At 41.4% G+C, this 18,388-nt stretch overlaps 3 protein-coding genes, 1 long non-coding RNA gene and 1 other non-coding gene across 6 annotated transcripts; 2 read left to right on the forward strand and 3 right to left on the reverse strand.

Moving 5' to 3' along the window:
* Positions 1-404: 404 nt before the first annotated feature.
* On the reverse strand, positions 405-476 carry TRNAD-GUC (transfer RNA aspartic acid (anticodon GUC)). Its single transcript has one exon. It is a non-coding gene; the product is annotated as a tRNA-Asp (tRNA).
* A 1,028-nt stretch (positions 477-1,504) lies between these two features.
* On the forward strand, positions 1,505-2,893 carry LOC103993944 (transcription factor MYB46). Of its 2 annotated transcripts, none has more exons than XM_018830218.2 (3): positions 1,505-1,730; positions 1,805-1,934; positions 2,005-2,893. In XM_018830218.2, the coding sequence occupies exons 1-3, from the start codon at positions 1,601-1,603 to the stop codon at positions 2,732-2,734; spliced, it is 990 nt and encodes a 329-aa protein (XP_018685763.2). In that variant the 5' UTR covers positions 1,505-1,600; the 3' UTR covers positions 2,735-2,893. The 2 variants fall into 2 exon arrangements, with proteins under 2 accessions (XP_018685763.2, XP_009412460.2); XM_009414185.3 differs by having other exon boundaries at positions 2,035-2,893.
* A 3,328-nt stretch (positions 2,894-6,221) lies between these two features.
* Positions 6,222-8,818, reverse strand: LOC103993943 (uncharacterized). Its single transcript, XR_010515493.1, has 3 exons — positions 8,680-8,818; positions 6,671-6,729; positions 6,222-6,564 (listed from the first exon to the last, which is right to left on the reverse strand). It is a non-coding gene; the product is annotated as an uncharacterized LOC103993943 (long non-coding RNA).
* Positions 8,819-9,195: 377 nt separating this feature from the next.
* On the forward strand, positions 9,196-13,161 carry LOC135680631 (uncharacterized). Its single transcript, XM_065194692.1, has 3 exons — positions 9,196-9,375; positions 9,488-9,625; positions 12,874-13,161. Exons 1-3 carry the CDS (start codon positions 9,285-9,287, stop codon positions 12,888-12,890), a joined length of 246 nt encoding a protein of 81 aa, XP_065050764.1. The 5' UTR covers positions 9,196-9,284; the 3' UTR covers positions 12,891-13,161.
* A 587-nt stretch (positions 13,162-13,748) lies between these two features.
* Positions 13,749-18,059, reverse strand: LOC135680632 (LRR receptor-like serine/threonine-protein kinase GSO1). Its single transcript, XM_065194693.1, has 2 exons — positions 14,337-18,059; positions 13,749-14,237 (listed from the first exon to the last, which is right to left on the reverse strand). Exons 1-2 carry the CDS (start codon positions 17,662-17,664, stop codon positions 13,843-13,845), a joined length of 3,723 nt encoding a protein of 1,240 aa, XP_065050765.1. The 5' UTR covers positions 17,665-18,059; the 3' UTR covers positions 13,749-13,842.
* Positions 18,060-18,388: the final 329 nt, after the last annotated feature.

Here is an 18,388-nt window from a genome sequence, read left to right on the forward strand (position 1 = left end):
CGCCTCGCCGTAGCGTTGGGATGGGTCGGCACCGTCTTCGCACCTGCACACAGGTCGGGCCGGGAGCGAGGCCCGACCCCTCTGACGACCAAGTCAGCGACGTGGAGGGGGTTTAGAAGGAGGAAAAGCATGTTTGATGTTACCTGACGCGGCTGTCTGCAGGGCAGGACTGTACCTTTGTCACTGGGGTTGCGTGGGAGGCCGAGCTGCCGCAGGGTATGACGAGCCTCGGGCAGTATGTCGCTCAGGGGGCTGCTGTCATGGCGTGTCGGGGGGCTGCTGTCATGGCGTGTCACATCGCCATTTTTACCCCTATCAGTAGGGAAACCAATCGTAACATTCTATCATCATCATCATCTTATTAAGTTGGCAAAAATATCAATTCGTTATATTACAAAAAGAAACGCCGTTGCCGGGGATCGAACCCGGGTCACCCGCATGACAGGCGGGAATACTCACCACTATACTACAACGACTTGATGTTTAATGGTGACAACTATATTTATTTAATGATTAATCTGCCTTGACTTCTGCAACCAATGCAACGTCAGCAGCAAGAACAAGTCAACAGAGGTGTGTTCGCTGGATTCTCCATCTTTTAAGGAAGCTGCTTGTTTAGAAGCGCAGACGTGAGGGGAGTGGAAGAAAGACCATGGGACTGCAGCCCATTATGAAGACACGCGTGCATACTTTTTCTATCAAGAGAAGGAAGTTTGCTGAATCGATTTCTTTTGCCCTCGTGGAACGGTGGAAGCAGTAGCATGAAGCATAGATCACGAAGAGAGAGGAAATCTGAAGAAGAAAGAGAATGGAAAGAGAAGTAAAGAAAAGATAACACCCGATCAGCCACCAGAGACAGAGTTGACACCAAGAAACAAGCAACCTTTGAGTGAAGAAAAGACGCAAGCGCTCAAATGAGATAACCAAATTGTTCTTCCTTCTTCTTCGTTTTATTTTACCGAAACAGCTAAATTGGAAAAAGCCTCTCAGATGAACAGCCAATGGATTGTTTGGTGATAAATCCTTTCTTCTTACTTGGCCATCTAATCCTTGGTATTGTCCCGTAAGAAAACACCAAATCTTTTCTTTAATGATGGTTTATATCTTTCTGTCATACTAGCATAAGCAAGCTTACTTGCATGCATGAGTGACAGGGTATATGGTTCTTCATTATTGGCAAAAACAGTGAAGTAAATGCTGCAGGGTACATACGATCAATCGTAGAAGACTAGCGAACATATTTGCTGCCGTTTTGAGGCGTCAAGGAAGCACAGTGACACCTCTTGATTGGTTGCTTATCACTGTGAATTCCTACCTGCTGCATACCTGATCAAACTCTCTGGCTTCTTGAAGAATGTTCCTCCCTCTTTCGTCTTTGGACTTGCTATTGTTTAGTGTCATGTGTTGGATGATGACAAAGAACAAGGACAACCATGGAGCAGTAGTAGAATTGAGTATAAGACAAGCCAGGAAATGGTCCATGCACCTTGCAGCATCAAGGGACCTTCATTTAATCTTGTGACTGAGTTTGCCAGCACAGTGAAGCACCTGTTTAAATTGGACAGGGGAGTGCTTGGACGAGGATAGTACGGTCCTGGTGATGGGTCACCACTGCTGCAGCAAGCAGAAGGTCAAGAGGGGCCTATGGTCTCCTGAAGAAGATGAGAAGCTGATCCAGTATGTCACCGCCCATGGCCATGGTTGCTGGAGCACTATCCCCAAAGAAGCAGGTCCTCTCTCTCTCTCTCTCTCTCTCTCTCTCTCTCTCTCTCTCTGTGTGTGACATTTCCATGTGGGATTTTAGGGTTACAGAGATGTGGAAAGAGCTGTAGGCTACGGTGGATCAATTACTTGAAGCCTGACCTAAAAAAGGGTTCCTTCTCAGAAGAAGAAGAGAGAATTATCATTGATGTGCACAGGATCTTAGGCAACAGGTACAGTGAACCCTATGTCACAGATGCTTCTTGAAAGCCAGAAATCTGACTCTTTCATTGGTTTTGTTAGGAGCTCAATCTTACCTCTTACTCCACTCAGGTGGGCTCAGATAGCAAAGCATCTCCCTGGAAGGACAGACAATGAGGTCAAGAACTTCTGGAACTCATGCTTAAAGAAGAAGCTGATAGCACAAGGCTTGGATCCGATGACCCATAACCTAATCCCTGCTTCTCGTTCCTCCACCGGCAACAATTCAGATGAGCTTTCTCAACTCCACTGCACCTCTACTACGCCCTTCACCATTACCTCCCCCATTAAAAGCTTTGATAAAATGAAGAAGTCCATCGACTTGAATCCACATTTGCTGTCACTCCCGCATGCTTCTACTTTTCCCTTTCCTGAGATACTACCACCTGTGTCCAAATTCCAGTTCAAAGACAGCCATGAATTAATGAGCTTCAAGGATCAGAATTTTACTGATGGTTTTGCTTCTTTAGACCAAACAAACATATCCTCCACTTCATTCAATCAACCTAGTTTTATGGATGATTGCATGTGGGACAGAACCATGGAGGCCTTGGAAGCCCTAAAGCAAAGTGAGGTAGGACACGCAGTAGGGAAAGTTCAGATGCAAGTGCAACCCACCATGTCCGAGATGGACTTCAGTGAGGCCAATGAGAAGGGGCCAGTGATCATGGAGACATCTACCTTCGAACTGGAGATGTTGGACAATACATTGTTCCCTTGTGGAGAATTTCGCAATGGAAGCTCAATGGAGCAGCTGCAATGGGATTGTTAGTGTTGATTCCTTCATTATGCATCTTTACGTCTCCTTTCAGCTTAAAATCTTCTAAGCTGTTCTGAAAGATGATCTCAGAAGGTGAAACTTTTCTGAGGTTTTCTGACACTTCCTTAACATTACTTCTTTTATGGATCAGATCAATATCAATTCACATTGCTCTCATGTTTACCACCGTGCATCTGTAGAAACAAATGAAAGCTAGGAAAAGCGTTGCTTTTGGTTCTGTTTTGGATTGGCCAAGTGTAATTGCAAGCATATAACTCCAAAGATCTTCAACTATACTGCACGCTTTTCACATGCATTGCGTCGGATGGAAATCATCTTTATCTTGTCAGATAAAATGAAAATTTTACGTAAAACCTTCTTAATACCTGACGAAGATCTGTTGGCAGTGGATTTGAGATATTAACACTGGAAAAGAAGAACAAGGAAGAACGATGAACAAGACGTCAAAGAAAGCAAAGGAACAAAGCCAAAAAGCTACAAGTTATAAAACACATTGCTGGACAAGTCATGCAGGCACCCAAGAGAACAAGATCATAAGGATGATATTAGTTTCGAGTCATGTCAAATCACATGCATTTATTATGTTTAATAAAATAATAAATTATTTTTTTTATAAAGGGTAAGTAATAAAAACTAGATTCCAACACAGGACTTTGTAATATGCTATCGAAATTTAAAATATGCTAGATGAGATTTCAAACTCTTAAGCTTCCATAAATTTAACTATGTATTATTACCTTAATTTAAACATAATTATTTTATTTTTTTAAAAAATAAAATTTAACAAATAAATATTCAACATTCCATATTGAATGATGTTATTTTTGTTAATAAATTAAATAAATATAAATATTAAATAAATACAAAAAATTTTAAAAATTATTACCAAGGTTCTTTCCTTTCTTTCCCAGCCTAACAATTGGAGGAACAATGAGTTATATACTATTGAGGAGAGGTAGATTATCTTGCCTTCCTTTGAAAAAAAAAAATTTTCTATTCTTTCGAGTGTTTAAAATTTTATTTTTTGATGGAAACATGATGTAATTATTTATGTCATATACAGCTTTTAAGATTTTCTTTTATTCGTTCACATATTTAAAATTTTATTTTTATATTAAGACATATCCTAGTTATTCATGTTATATGTAATTTCTAAAATTTTGATCTTACATAATAATAGTTATAATATTTAATTTCTATTAGACTTATACAATAGTTGATTAAAAATATTATTATTTTATTTATTTAATATATTACTATTTATTATATTTTAATGATTGAATGCTAATGATTAGATGTTTGATTATAATTGTATGATGTTATAATTCGAAATTTATAAAATTAATTAGGATTTAAGTTGAAATTAGCCGATATGCCAAGCTCAGTCCATAGGCTAGGCTATTCATAAATTAGGCCTAACCAACAAGTTAGATCCATTTATTTAATCATGTGTCGTGTATATGATCAAGATATGAGCTAGCTTAGCATGCATATATTGTCATGTGATTGGTAGATGGGCTGACCTAATCTAATCTAGTACTATAAAATCCAGCTAATTACCCTTACTTTATTTGATTTGGATCAAAATATCAATTGAATCAAATTAGATTTGATCGGTTACATTAATTAAGGGTGATTTCAAATCAACTTGTCCTACATTAAGGGATGCTTCAATCTAAGACGTTTCAAATTGATTAAATAAGAAATAAAAATTAGTTTAGTTAAATTTTAGTTCAATCGAGTTTATTTAGATTAATTGAGCTAGTGTTTAAATCAATTGATGACTAATTGATATTATTTGAATCAATGATATTTAAAAGATAAATTAAGATGCTCCAAATATATTATTTTCCTAATATGAGATAAATTGACATGACTAATATAAGATAAATTTTATTTTCCTAAGAAGAGTAAGTAGGATGATTCACTTTAGAGATTAGTGGGTTATTAGGTATGACTATTGGATAATTATTTCATTAGTCGTTGAGAGAAATATATCCTCAACTTTTGCGGGTGAGAGACATCATTTAATTTGTTATTAGGAATACGGTATGAGTTTATCTCCTTCATAATATAAATTTATCCTATGGGGTAAAGTGAGTACTCTTTCTGAGTTTTTGATATACACTGATAAAATGATTGATTTTTGGATATATATTTATTTTACAATTGACCTATTGAGGATACTATTTAGTATTATTGAAATTTTTTTTGATTGATTTATTTATTTGATTTCAGATGTTCCTAAGATGTGACATATTTAACTATTATATAAGAATTATCATGTGATTATCTCATACCAATTTTGGCTAGAGAGAGAAACTTATAAAAGTCATGTACTATTCACCAAAATATCATGAAATTATTGACATCTAAACCGAGGTCTAAGATTCCTGCTTTTCTTATTCCTATTAGATTTACACAAAGCTAAAGAGACAGTGCCTTATTGTTTTGGGATGAGACAGATTAAAATCCCTCAAGAGAAATCTTTTTATAATGGACAGAAGTCAGTTCTTTGGATTTGAATTACAAAATCATAGGAGCAGTACACAACACTTCAATGTATATTTAACTATTTAGTAGAATATTATATTATCGACATTAAGTCTATAGCTCTTTAGAACAATTTATACTTCTAGAATTTAACCGCTACTATGTAAATGCAGAATACCAACTCCCTTAGTTTAGAGAATAATAATTGTGATGTGGTTATAGTGGATATTATTGATAAAATGTCACAAGTGTGGAGGTTGGAATTCTTACAATATCAACTAAGGGCTCCAAGCAATGACTCAACGCTGTGATGCTACTGAAGGACAAGGCATTTAGTGATCAAAGTTAAATAATCATTGTAAGGTAAATTGATTTGTTGCTTTACAAGCTAAGAGTATATGAAATGGTTGAAACCGAATTAGATTAAGCTTACTGAGTTCCTTAATAGTCAAATCATCCAACATAATGTACAAAACATTGAGGCTACTAAAGGGGAAAGTTTATTGATTATCTTCTGATCCTATGGGTTGGGTATAGATTCAGTGCCTGTTTAGTGTTGCATATATTATACCATGTATATGTTTATATCTTGCAAGAACTAGAACCATTCTCCCATGTGTAAGACTAGAGGATCCTAGATCTTGTATAATTTTTGACATATTTGCTATATTACTTGTTGTCAACAGCTTTGCAAGTTTAAGAATTTTTCTGGACAATCATTGAATATTGTGGAGGCAGCTCCTCTTAATGCACAAAGCAAAATATATTGACTTTCCAAGAAACAGTTATCTGTGAAATGTAGCAGATGATATGGCTGCAACTGAGGTCTTCCATTAGGGATTGATGAAAAAGATCCAATGGTCAAAAGAATAATACATCATGAAGATTCAATTATCAACAACCAATTTGGGTAGACAGATGTGATTTGCAATGCCTTGCAAGAAAACTCAGAAAATGACAATTATGAAACCTTCATACTTGTACGTCAAGAAATAGAACATATTCCCATTAAAAAGTGTTCTCACACAATCCTGCAGTTCATGCGGTTAACAGAATATGTCTTTATTCCGTAGCGACCACAAGAAATAATCCTTCTGGATTAAACACTTGTTCAGCCATATTATGAAATAAGTACTTAATCACAACAGCAGAGCATGTCGCTGAAAGGACATCTGAGAAGGAAAAGAAGTTGACTCCTGTTTGAGAACCACATGAAAAACCAGTCCAAATATTAGTATTCTTAATACATGGAACTAGTATTCTTTCTTGCCAAAGTTCTTGCACCAAAGTTGTGAAGGAATTGGGCGAACTGGATAATGAGGCCGTTGCTGCAAGAGGAAAACAAAATGCACTAGCTTTATTGCTCAATTATATTAAATGCATCAGAAAAACTATGGTAGACAAATTAAAATTCTATACCATAAAAAACCTCACCTTAATTAAGGCCTGCATATTTCACAAATTTGTGCCACAGACATTGTTCTACATGAACCCTATAAAAAGAACCAGGTACACAACAGGCACACCGCTGAATATGTGAAGTATATTTATTAAATCTAATATTCATATTAATCATTTTAATATAACTGCTTAAAATTGAATCCGTTAGTAAAATGGTGTGGATACTCCATCCTTTGCAAGATAGAGGGAACAAGTACTAAGTAAAAGTTCTCTCTCTCTGTGATTGAAAAGAGAAGAAATCAGTTTCACATGATCAGATAGTTCCCCTTCGTTTGCTTGATTTGACAAACCTTCTGCCAGACTACCCCTCTTCTTAAACTAGACGTCTTATGTTCACACATCAGTCATCCTCTGCTGTCACTCTTCAAATCTAATGTCCTCACTCTCTCTCCACTGCCACTACCAGTGCTATCAGATCTCTCACTGCCAAGAAAAATATGGCAGTTTGTTCTTCCTGTGTCAATGAACGTGAAAGATATGAAGAAGGAGCCAAATTGATGGAATTGAAGATGGCTGGGAAACAAGCGCAAAGTGTAACATAACCAGTTATAGATGAAAATGTGGAGGCTGTTTTGTCCATTGAAATGTCAGAAAATGCTGATCTAATGGGAAGAAAGAATCTCTTCAACTATTCTTTTGGTTTATTGATCATGAATAGGTTGTGGTGAACAGAAGGAGAGCCATTTTCTTTAGACTTTATTGATTTTCATGCAAATTTATAGTGGCATAGGTCACTTAAATCTTCCTAGTTGTCATTCAAATGAAGTAACCTGAGTTCATATTCAACTCAAGAGTCTTCAGAAACTAGTGCATAGAACATTTAATTAGAGTTTTAAATGTTAAATCTGCGTGTGCTACAAGCCTACAAGTAAAGCTAATGGAATTATTGATTCAGTTTCATCTAGATCAGGTTTAAAATTATGATCAAGGATACAAAACAAAACAGGAGGTTCCTACAAAGTACAAAGGGATATTTTAAAAAATCCAACAAAATAACAGGGATACAAATAAAGATAAAGAAAGAGATAAGTCATTTTAGGAATACTATTGATCAGATAATACATGTTAGTTGTTATCATGGTGCTTTTTATATGGAAAAACAAGAATACATACACACATATGCCATTAGATAAATTAAAAGGTCAAGTCGAATGTGCAAGGTTCCCGCGAATATAAACAACCTTACCATGTTACATAACCAACTTCCATTTACATGACTCAACCCCCAATTACCAAGGTTGCAAAAGGATAACTTCACCATGATGTCGAAGCTCACTATCCATCTAAATTTTGATATCAGAGACACTAACAATGAAAAACTGAAGTTTGTTAAAAATATATATATTTGTTTGTCTAGTACTTTTTGAAAGGAGGGACAGTCACTCTCACAAATGTGATATTCCTAAAACATAATAGGTTGATGCAATCAATTCCCAAGACTTGCCCTAAATGGCAACCAATTTGATCTTCTAAATCTTTACCCTGTAGTTATTAGTTTAGCCATTAGGTATTGAGCATTAATTAGGAAGACTGTCTGGATCAATCATCTTGCTTGCAAATTGATCACAACTCATCGTGTTGTCCATTAGTGACATGATCCATCCATCTTCAAAGTGTCAATTGTTATTGTCTGTGATTCATCAGAATTCCAAGAAATAAACAGAAGATGTGTGACCAATGCTTTAACCCTAGAAAAGAAGTCTCCGTGTATAAATGTTAGAATCATATCCTGAAATATAATTTTCAGAAGTGAGATGCATATTCGATTGAAAGTTGAGATCTTTTGCACCACAACTCCATCGGTACTAATTAAAAACTATGAAGGGAGAGAGAATGGGTGAAATGACTGAAGAAATTAGTGAAAGTGGCATCAGTTACTGTTACACACGATAAATGTTGTGATAGATCCGAATGGTATCAGAGTCAAAACGAGAAACGATTAAGTTGTGACATGAGAGAGGGACAAGGGAGAGGATAACGACCTCGAGCTCGGCGGATTTAATAGCGATAGGGATGCAGACGAGGAAGGCGCCTAAGAAGGCTATGGCGGTGTTGCGCTTCCAGTGCTTGGGACGGCAGTACGGCCCACCGGTCATGCTCCACACCTTCGTTCGGAAGTCCCCGGCGGCGCCCGCTCCTCCATGAGATCCGTGCTCGCCTCCTCCTCCTCCTCCTCCTCCCATGGCGATGATCCGCTGACGAATCTTCCCTTGACCTCCCACCTCTTTCGATCGACTCCGTGCGTTAGGTTTGGCTTGATAGCGTCAAGCGAATAAATCACGTGATCATCACGTGACACGAGATGGAGTATTTAAGTAGTTTTGTATAATAGCATATAGATCCCTGTCAAACCAAGATCCAAATACTTTGATAACAAGCGCTTATATGCAAATAGAATACCCAGTATTGTGGTCCGGGTTTCGATTACCATCCGGTTGCCCGAATCCGCTAAGGAGGGGCCCGAGATCCGCGACAAAAGGACAGAGGGTTCGATCTTGATCGCTCTGCCTCACTTCGTTTCCAAAGGCGGCGAGTGAGAGAGGGGTCGAGCACCGGACGAGGAGGAGGAAGAAGAAGGAGAGAAGAGATGCCGGCCACAGCGACGGTGATTGGAGCCCTTCTGGGGTTAAGCACGCAGATGTACTCCAACGCCCTCCGCAAGCTTCCCTACATGCGCCGTACGTTTCTGCCCTTTCTTTTTCTTTATATCGATCCCTAATTCCTCATCCTCCTCTTCGATTTGATCTCGTCGTACTCGATGGTTCAATCGGTCGGTCTTCCTTATTGCAGATCCATGGGAGCACGTGCTGGGGATGGGGCTGGGGACCATCTTCGTTACCCAGCTCGTAAAGTACGACGAGAAGCTCAAGGAGGACCTCGACAAGATGCTTGATAAGGCCAAGGCTGCCAACGAACGCAGATACTTCGGTTCGACCCTTTCCTCGTTTCTCCTTCTTCCTTTCTCTCCCCTCTTTCTGTTGTTTTTCGCTCAGCCACCAATTTGGCCGTATGTATCTGCTACGACTGACTCTGAAAACCTAATTCCGATCTTACTGCTCATTCTACTTAATGGCAGTGGATGTAAGAGATTGGGGGCGCCATGTCACTTGAATGTTTGTGAGAAAGAGCGACTTTGTGGAAGATGGTGAGGAAAATGTTGATCATTAGATATGAATTGGAATTGGCGGATGATCTCGGATGACTAGGTTTGGTAATATGGCATTTGATGGAAGATCGTTTACTGTCCAGTTATTGAAAGGCAAAGAATGTGAATGCTTATTTACCAATTAGCCATGTGCATATTTAGCATGATGATACCTTAAAACCTAATCTAGTTGTCGCACTCTTGTAATACTACTGAATATAGAGAATGTGGCTCTTTTCATGAACCCTGTTTTGAGGGTTTTTAGAACAAAGAGTTTGTGGAAGATGGACTGGGAAATATTATCTAAAATAAGGTAGTAATTTTTTAGGCTACCAGAAGATTGTGATGGTAACATAGCATGCAATTGAAGAAGACCAAGTATGTTCGCTCGTGGATGGTCAAATTTTGTAAACGTGACATATATGTTGCATACATGCAGAATTCATATGCACGGAAGGATTTTAGGCAAAGAAGTATGAGGAAATGTCATATGAATTGAAGAAGATTTGGAGAACCTGTAGAACTTCCTCAATTTTTTGTTAAAGCAGTTACTTAGATTTTTGACAGAATTATTGTCCCCTTGCATGTTTCTTAGCTCAATATGACATGAAAATGACCTAGGAGCTTGTTCATTACATTTGCAATGACTATAGGATTCTTGCTTTTTATTGAATGGATAGCATAAAAAAACTGTATGATTGTCCTCCAATTTTTTTATGGTAGATGCTGACAATTTGTTTCAATCAAGTTCTTGTTTTATCACAAACTCTTTTTTCTCTCCTAGTTTCTTGCTATCCCATCATGACACTTTAAGTTTTTTTTTTCTGGTTGAAGCTTATCGATTCATATTGGTTTCTTAATTCTTTATGAAGTCAAGTTAATCAAATATCATCCTCATTGTAGCACATTTTACAACTTGACATTTAATTGATGCAGATTTTGCATATAATTTGAAATTCTTAGTTTGCAGTTCTTGCAATTTCCTAGTTCACATAGGAAAATATTAATGAAATAATTTCCTAAGCTGTTGTTCTGGCCTAGTGGATCTGCTGGACTTCTGTTAGCATGTGGTTTCTGCAGCTGCTCCATTGTGTAGACTAAACAGTTTGTCAATGCACATAAAAATGAAAAATGTATATGTCAATTGTGATTGTAGATAGGACTAATGAAGTATGTTTGATTTTCACCATCGTAACTAAATAAATCATTGGACATATTTATACATTTTTGATAAATCACCCTGAGCATTCTTTTCTCCGTTTTTTTTTTTGGTTATCTGACCGAACTATCTTGCTGGAGTATGAAGATGGTGTTTTTGTGCTTAGTAGGTTATCCTAAGAAAAACATGTGAGTTCAACATTCTTTGGTTTTAGCTATCTTTTAGTTATTTAGCATGTATTCTGTCATTACAAAATTCAAATGGATGATTGATTAATTAAATGAAGAAAACAATATTAGGTTAGTATCTGTGATGAAAGAATCATTATGGTTGCTCTCAAGAACTTCTATAAACATTCTTTCAGGAACAAAGACCTAATTTGTCCATAAATTTTTGGTTGGTTCGGGTAGCAAAAACTCTAATAACTAACAACAACAACAAGAGAAACACTGGGACTAATTTGTATAATATATTCAATGGATACCACACTTTGATGTATAATATAATACATCATTTAAATGCCACATATTCCATGCTTGTATTCCATTATTATGAATACATTTTATAGAGTATAATTGCTGGCCTAAGTAAGTTTGGAGCAACCCCTTCAAAGTTAGTACGGAGCAAGATGAAGTCCAAAAGATACTAGTTTACCTTTTTTTTTAATTAGACAGAGACAGGTTTACTATAGAAGTCTTACAAGGTAATTGCTTAAGCCAAAAATAATTCATATATGAATCGGAAGAGGGTAACATGTTTCTGAATTGGTACAGTCATATCTTACTAATCTTTAAGCTTCTTTAGAAAGGACAACAGGTATTTAGAACAATCCATTAGGTCCAAAAGTTGCTAAAGATAAGGAATATTTGAAAACTATTCCTTTCTGTTTATTGGATTTTTTATTTTTTCTGTTATTTTTGGACTGATTTTCATGTGACTTCTTGATAACTATTGTAGGAAATCTTTATAATCCTTTTTAGGTTTATAAATTAAGATGTAGCAGAATCACCATAAAGGTCTAGTATAACAAGTATTCTTGTCATTCTTATTCATGCTTTTAGAATTCTAGTCTCATTTTTAATAACTTTTCTTTCTCTTCTGTATATTTATTTAAGAGCATGTGAGCCTGCAGGGGTCATGTTTGGAGACTTATTGTTTCTTTTATAAATTAAGTTAATGAACAACATCCATTTTCACTTTCTTTGTATTTTTTGGAAGGTCTATTCTCCTAGTCTTGGACATTTTTTCTTTTTTAAACAATTTACCTAATGATAGTTGAGTAGCAAAATCTTTCATTTCTTTCTTGTTCTTCCTTGGGTGGTCTATTCTCTTTCCATGATTGAGTGAGCATAGTTTGCAAAACCGGCATTTGGGATTACAAGGTCTGTCTTTATTTTCTATGGCCTTCTTTGCTGTTTTGAGTGGTAAACTGAAGATAGGCATATCTCTCAGCAATAGCTGTGGGATTCAGAGTGAAATAATTATGACATTGAAAAATGTGCTAATTCTTGAAAAGAACATTAGTGTTGGGCTTCTGTAAATAACAAGAAGTTGGTGGCTGATATATATGTAGCTTTTTCGGACTTCCGCCAATTACAGATTCACCTGTACTTGTTTTACTTGCCCTTAGGGGAAGGGGGACGAAAGTAATATTCCACTTACCTAAATTCAATGGTCCCACAGGTGAATCATTATTTTTTGTTAATTTTGCTGGTTGAAACAGTAAATTTAGACCATTGGTTGGATAATTTTCGACCATTGTATGCATCAATCACTTTGACAATCGGTTTGCAGTTTATAGACTGTGAATACTCATTGATTTTTGTTGTTTTTGGCTTTTATTCATTAAATTTATTGTTTTTTATTTTGTAGATGATGCGGATGATTAACTCTTTGAGTATTACAACATGTCAAGTGCTTCATCTGCCTGCTTGGAGTCTTTTATGAGGGTTTTATTTCTATCAATATATGCTTTTAAGTTGTGTCTTGAAAGTTGTTTGGAATAAGTTTTGCAGCATTTTCTGGCCAGACAGTTAAGCTGGAAGATTATTATTTCTCCCAAGAAATTTCACTTTCCTGATACTGAAGGTGTGTGTTGATTTCTACCAATTAATTGTACTTTTGCACAAATTCTGACGGATATATGAACCTTTTCTTCCATCGTGATGCCACCTTTGTTAGACCTTCACATTTTTCTTACTGTCACTTATCACTAGAGAATTGTGTATATGGGTGTTTGAGTCTGTGTTTTGCTGATAAATCTTGCGCATTGTATGATTACTATGCTCCATCAATTTCCTGCATATTCGCATCTCCAAACCCCCAAGCGTTTCTATGTAATGTGTTACTTCTGAGTGTGCATTTTCTGCCATGTATCATGCAGCATGAGAGTGAGCCTTTCAGATAACAATAAGAAAAGCATGAACTCAAAGCATAAGACTCTTTATTAATAGGGAGTTTGGATAAAATTCAGGTGTTCTATCATTATTAGTAAGAAGTATTTTTCATGATTTGAATCTGCTCATCCAATTCGCAAATGAATAATCTTTATCGCTTGTCCTGCGTCTGACGTGCTGAGGAAATCAAACTACTTAAGAGGCCGTCACTTGAATTATATCTAAAGTCGATTTACAGATTGTCATTCCGTTGTTGTATTTTAATCATCTGACTCAACTTAATAATCGTCTTTCCAATGTTGATTCTTATTTAGGATCTTTTGACGATCACCAAAATCTCACAAGGAATACTGAGATTGAATCTGCTTAGCGTATGGGCTTTGTTCAGAGGCAACTTTACAAACACAAAACCACTGTTCATCATCTGATCTAAGACTGTCCAAGCTCAAGTATATCTTTTTCTCCGCGTGTTGTATGGTGCGACTTTCGTTCCAGAGCTCATCCGAGGCATTCTCAGAGAAATGTGCAGCAGCAGATCGGCCACCTTCCGCGAGCTCGGCCGCTCGGCAGGCGCCGTCCTCGTACACTGCAAAGCCACGTCGAGCACTTCGAACATGGACGACTCCTCGTGCCGTGGCAGTGGCTTCAGAGCATGATCCAGCAACTCCTCCCGCTCCGCTGTTGACGACGACGTCATCCGAGCCCGCACCCACCTCACCATATTCATGTCTCCTTCGAAGGTCCGATCCGTCGGCATCAACCCGCTCACGAGCTCCATCAGCACTATCCCCATGCTGTATACATCGCTCTTCTCCGTCGCCTTCAGGAAGTAAGCATACTCTGAACACAATGGCAGCACCAAGATTTTTTTAGTCGATGGATACAACGATAACGTAGATATAGCTATCTTGAATGCTTGGTTGCAAGTACGGGACGTGCCTGGAGCAACGTAGCCGTAGGATCCGGCGAAGCAGCTGCCAGACTCGGTGTTGCCGGTCGAATCGCTCCCGCGACTCTCCGCGACCGCCTTGGCCAGCCCGAAGTCGCCCAGGTGAGCCTCCATGTCGTCGTCGAGCAGCACGTTGCCGGACTTGATGTCCCTGTGAAGTATGCTCGGCACACAGTCATGGTGCAGGTACTCCACCCCCTTGGCGAGGCCGATCGCGATCCTCAGCCTGGCCTCCCAACTCAGCTCCCGCTTCCTCTTCTGGCTCGCCCCGGGCTTGTGCAGCCAGTCCCACAGGCTACCCTTCTCCATGTACTCGTATATCAGCAGATGCTCGCCGTGGTTGCTGCTTAGGCATCCCAACAGGTTTGCTAGATGTCGATGCCTGATCCGGCCGAGTGTTTTGACCTCCCTCACGAAGCTATTTTCCTGCAGCATCAAGTTTTCCCTGTTATTATGCAGGATCTTCTTCACGGCTACGGTCTCGCCGGTCGGGAATTCGGCTCTGTAGACGATCCCCGACCCGCCAGAACCGATGGCGAACTCGTCGCTCAGGTTGCACGTCGCCTCCATGATCGCTTCCCATGTAAGCTCTCGCCTGATGGAGCCTTTGGTGATCAGTTGTCGATGCCCGATCGGCGAAGATGCGCGATTGACTCCGCTCGATCTCTCCGTGTACCACCTTCTGATCCATGTCACAGCTGCAACCAGTAGGAGAACGATCACCAGCGCCCCGACGGCAGAGACCACGGCTACCGCTGCAGAGCTCAACGTCGAGTTTCGTTTGGTGGAACTCGCAATCCCGCATGGCTGGAGAGGCCGGCCGCAGAGTGCACGATTGGCCGCAAACGACTGCGGTGGCCATCGAGAGAATCGCCCATCCAATTGCCCTTGCAGGTCATTGTGCGAGAGATCGAGCGTCACCAAGCTGCTCATTTCACCGATTTGTCGCGGGACTTCGCCGGTCAGCGAGTTGTGCGACAGGTTCAGATCTTCGAGCTTCATCATCGACGCGAGCGACAGCGGGATTCCCCCGCTGAGGTCGTTGAAGCTGAGGTCCAGCGCACTCTGCAGGTCCTGCAGTTGTCCGAGCTCGACCGGGATTGACCCCGAGAACAGATTCTGCGATAGTCGGAGCTCGTACAGCTTGCTTAGCCTTCCTATGGATGCAGGGATTGCCCCGGAGAACTGGTTGTGGGCTAAGTTTAGCACATTGAGAGAAGCAAGCTTGCCGAACTCGGGAGCAAGCGAGCCATTCAACGAGTTATCATCAAGCGAGACCTTCAATAAATTGGAGCAATCGAAGAGCTCGACAGGAAGAGGCCCAGAGAAGCTGTTCGACGACAGTTCGAGCTCCCCTAGCTGCTGCAAGCTCCCGATCCACGTCGGGATGACCCCATCGAGCTGGTTCTCACTCAGAATGATGTGGGTCAGCCCCCTGCAAGATGATAGATCCTCCGGTATCGTTCCGGTCAGCGAATTGCTGGATAAGTCGAGGAGCGAGAGGGCGCCGATGCCTCCGAGCACCGGCGGCACTTGGCCGGTCAGCCGGTTGTTCCCGAGCCGAATCCGTTCGAGCATCGGAGAATTCCCCAGTTGCGCCGGAATCTCCTGGTCGAACGAGTTGTTGGTGAGATCGAAGGACAGGAGCGAGCTCGATCCGCACAGCGGAAGAATGCTTCCGTTGAGCCGGTTGTTGGACAAGTTCACCCTCGTAATATTCCGGCACTCGAACATCACGTCGGGAATGCCTCCATCGAGTGAATTGTTGTAAAGCATGAACTGCTCAAGCGAGCGCAAGAGCCCAAACGTCGCCGGAATTCCTCCTGTGAGCCGGTTGTCGGCCAAGTCGAGAACCGTGAGCCGCCGACAATTGCCCATCGACGCAGGGATCTCGCCGGAGAGGTTATTCTGCCTCAGGTGCAGGAAGCTCAGCTGCGTCAGCTCGCCGATCCTCGCCGGGATGCTGCCGGAGAACTGGTTCCCGAAGAAATCCATCATCCTCAATCTCGAACAGTTCCCGATCGCCGACGGGATCTCGTCAGACAACTGGTTCTCGTAGAGGTAAAGGATCTGCAGTTGCCGCAACCTTCCTATCTCCTCCGGCAGTCGGCCTCGCAACTCATTGTGGTAGAGGGTCAGCGTCTGGAGAATGCTGAGGTTGCCGAACTCGCGAGGAATCGAACCCGTCAAACTGTTGTTGTTGAGCAAGAGATCAGTAAGATTAGTGAGCTCACCGAGTTCGACCGGTATGTCGCCGGTGAAGCTGTTGTTGGCCAAATCCAGTTGCGTCAAGGACCAGCACTGGGCTAAACCGGCCGGGATTGGACCGGAGAAGTTGTTGGTGGACAGGAATAGGTACCCCAGCTTTGTTGCGTTCGGGCAGAGATTCTCCGGCAGGTGGCCGGAGAGCTTGTTGTCGGACAAGACCAGATACTCGAGTTCACTCAGCTGGGCGAGCTCGGCTGGGAATTCTCCTCCGAGCTCGTTCATCGACAAGTCCAGAACGCGAAGGCCGGATAGCTTGCCGAGAGAGACCGGAATGGTACCCTTAAGCTGGTTGGACATCAAGTTGAGGTAGGAGAGTAAGCTCAGCTCGCCGAGTCGACTCGGTATTTCGCCTTGGAGCGTGTTGTTTGCCAGGTTGAGGATTTGGAGTTTGGCCAAATTACCGAGCTCCGGGGGGATCGGGCCGTTGAGCTGGTTCTGCTGGAGGACCAGGTTCTGGAGCTGAGTCAGCCGGCCGAGTCGACTCGAGATGGGGCCGGACAGGTTGCAGAGGGCCAAGGCAAGGGTGGTCAGGTTGCGGAGATCACCGAACGAGTCAGGGATCGGCCCCGACAGGCCCGGGTTATCTCCGAGCCGGACGACTCGGAGGCTGTAGAGGAAGCCGAGCGAGAAGGGAATGGTTCCCGAGAGACGGTTGGAGTACAGGAAGAGAGCGGTCAGAGCGGAGAGGCGCCCGAGTTGGCTCGGGATGGCGCCTGTGAGCCGGTTGGAGGAGAAGTCGAGGGTGGCCAGTCGAATTAGCCGACCGAGGGAGGGGGAGAGGGAGCCGGCCAGGGAGGTCGAGGAGAGGTTGAGCGCCACCACTGCCGAGTCCCGGTCGCAGGCGACTCCGGTCCAAGAGCAGTACTCTTGGTTATCCGAGTTCCAATCGTGGATCACTCGCCGGGGATCTTCCGTGAACGAGTTCTTCACCTCCAAAAGGACTTCCACGTAGTCCACCGAGTCCAAGGATCGACCGAGAGCCAAAGGAGACAGGAAAGAGAACACCAACACTGCTACGACGACCGGTATCATCCTCTGGTACTTGGCCATCTCTCTCTATTAGCAGTGGCGAAGAGGAAGAAGAGTAAAGGATATTGGCTGCACTCACGCATGCATGCATGCATCAGAGCAGGGATGCGGTTGCGTTCTTGATATCACTGCTGAGTGCTGCCTTGGGCTGCGTATGGTGTGGGGGAAATGGAGAGATTAAAGAGGAGAGAAGGAGAGAGTTACGGGTCTCCACAAGCAACCTTTGCAGACGCTATTACTTGAACGGAATATTGATCTCGTCTACATGGACAGGAGAGAAAGAATAGAGAAAGGAGATAGGTAAATCAAGCCAACTAGAGAGAGAGAGAGAGAGAGAGAGAGAGAGAGAGAAGAGGCAGGGAAGAAGATTTGTATTGATCTTGAGAAAATATACATCACAATTTCTCTCAACCTTTTCGTGCTATGCGGCTCTCCCTCACAGGCCTGATTGATATATGAGGAGCAAGAGGACGAGGTGGACGTAAAGCTCATCTGTAGGCATCGGTCCGTGACAGAGACACATGAGTTGAGAAATGCCTTTGTCAGGGAACTGCAGGACACAACATTGACTTTTTGTTTCTCTAGGAAAGGACCTGCATGTTGACCTGATTGAGGTTTTACATTGCAAAACCACAGCTGTTTTAGGTTGGACTTCAGCGATCAATCTATGGGCCAAAAACATTTCAGGTTCAAACACAGCTGACAATGTTTTCAGCAATTCACCATGTTATTGTCGATCATCCTA

Source organism: Musa acuminata, chromosome BXJ1-8 (genome assembly GCF_036884655.1).
Source record: "Musa acuminata AAA Group cultivar baxijiao chromosome BXJ1-8, Cavendish_Baxijiao_AAA, whole genome shotgun sequence".
Taxonomy (NCBI): domain Eukaryota; kingdom Viridiplantae; phylum Streptophyta; class Magnoliopsida; order Zingiberales; family Musaceae; genus Musa; species Musa acuminata.

Coding starts and splice junctions, on each gene's coding strand:
- LOC103993944 (XM_018830218.2), top strand. CDS start 1,601: ATGGGTCACCACTGCTGCAGCAAGCAGAAGGTCAAGAGGGGCCTATGG. Junction 1,731..1,804: donor CACTATCCCCAAAGAAGCAG/GTCCTCTCTCTC, acceptor GTGGGATTTTAG/GGTTACAGAGATGTGGAAAG. Junction 1,935..2,004: donor CACAGGATCTTAGGCAACAG/GTACAGTGAACC, acceptor TGGTTTTGTTAG/GAGCTCAATCTTACCTCTTA.
- LOC135680631 (XM_065194692.1), top strand. CDS start 9,285: ATGCCGGCCACAGCGACGGTGATTGGAGCCCTTCTGGGGTTAAGCACG. Junction 9,376..9,487: donor CAAGCTTCCCTACATGCGCC/GTACGTTTCTGC, acceptor TCCTTATTGCAG/ATCCATGGGAGCACGTGCTG.
- LOC135680632 (XM_065194693.1), bottom strand. CDS start 17,664: ATGGCCAAGTACCAGAGGATGATACCGGTCGTCGTAGCAGTGTTGGTG. Junction 14,238..14,336: donor CTACGGCTACGTTGCTCCAG/GCACGTCCCGTA, acceptor CATTGTGTTCAG/AGTATGCTTACTTCCTGAAG.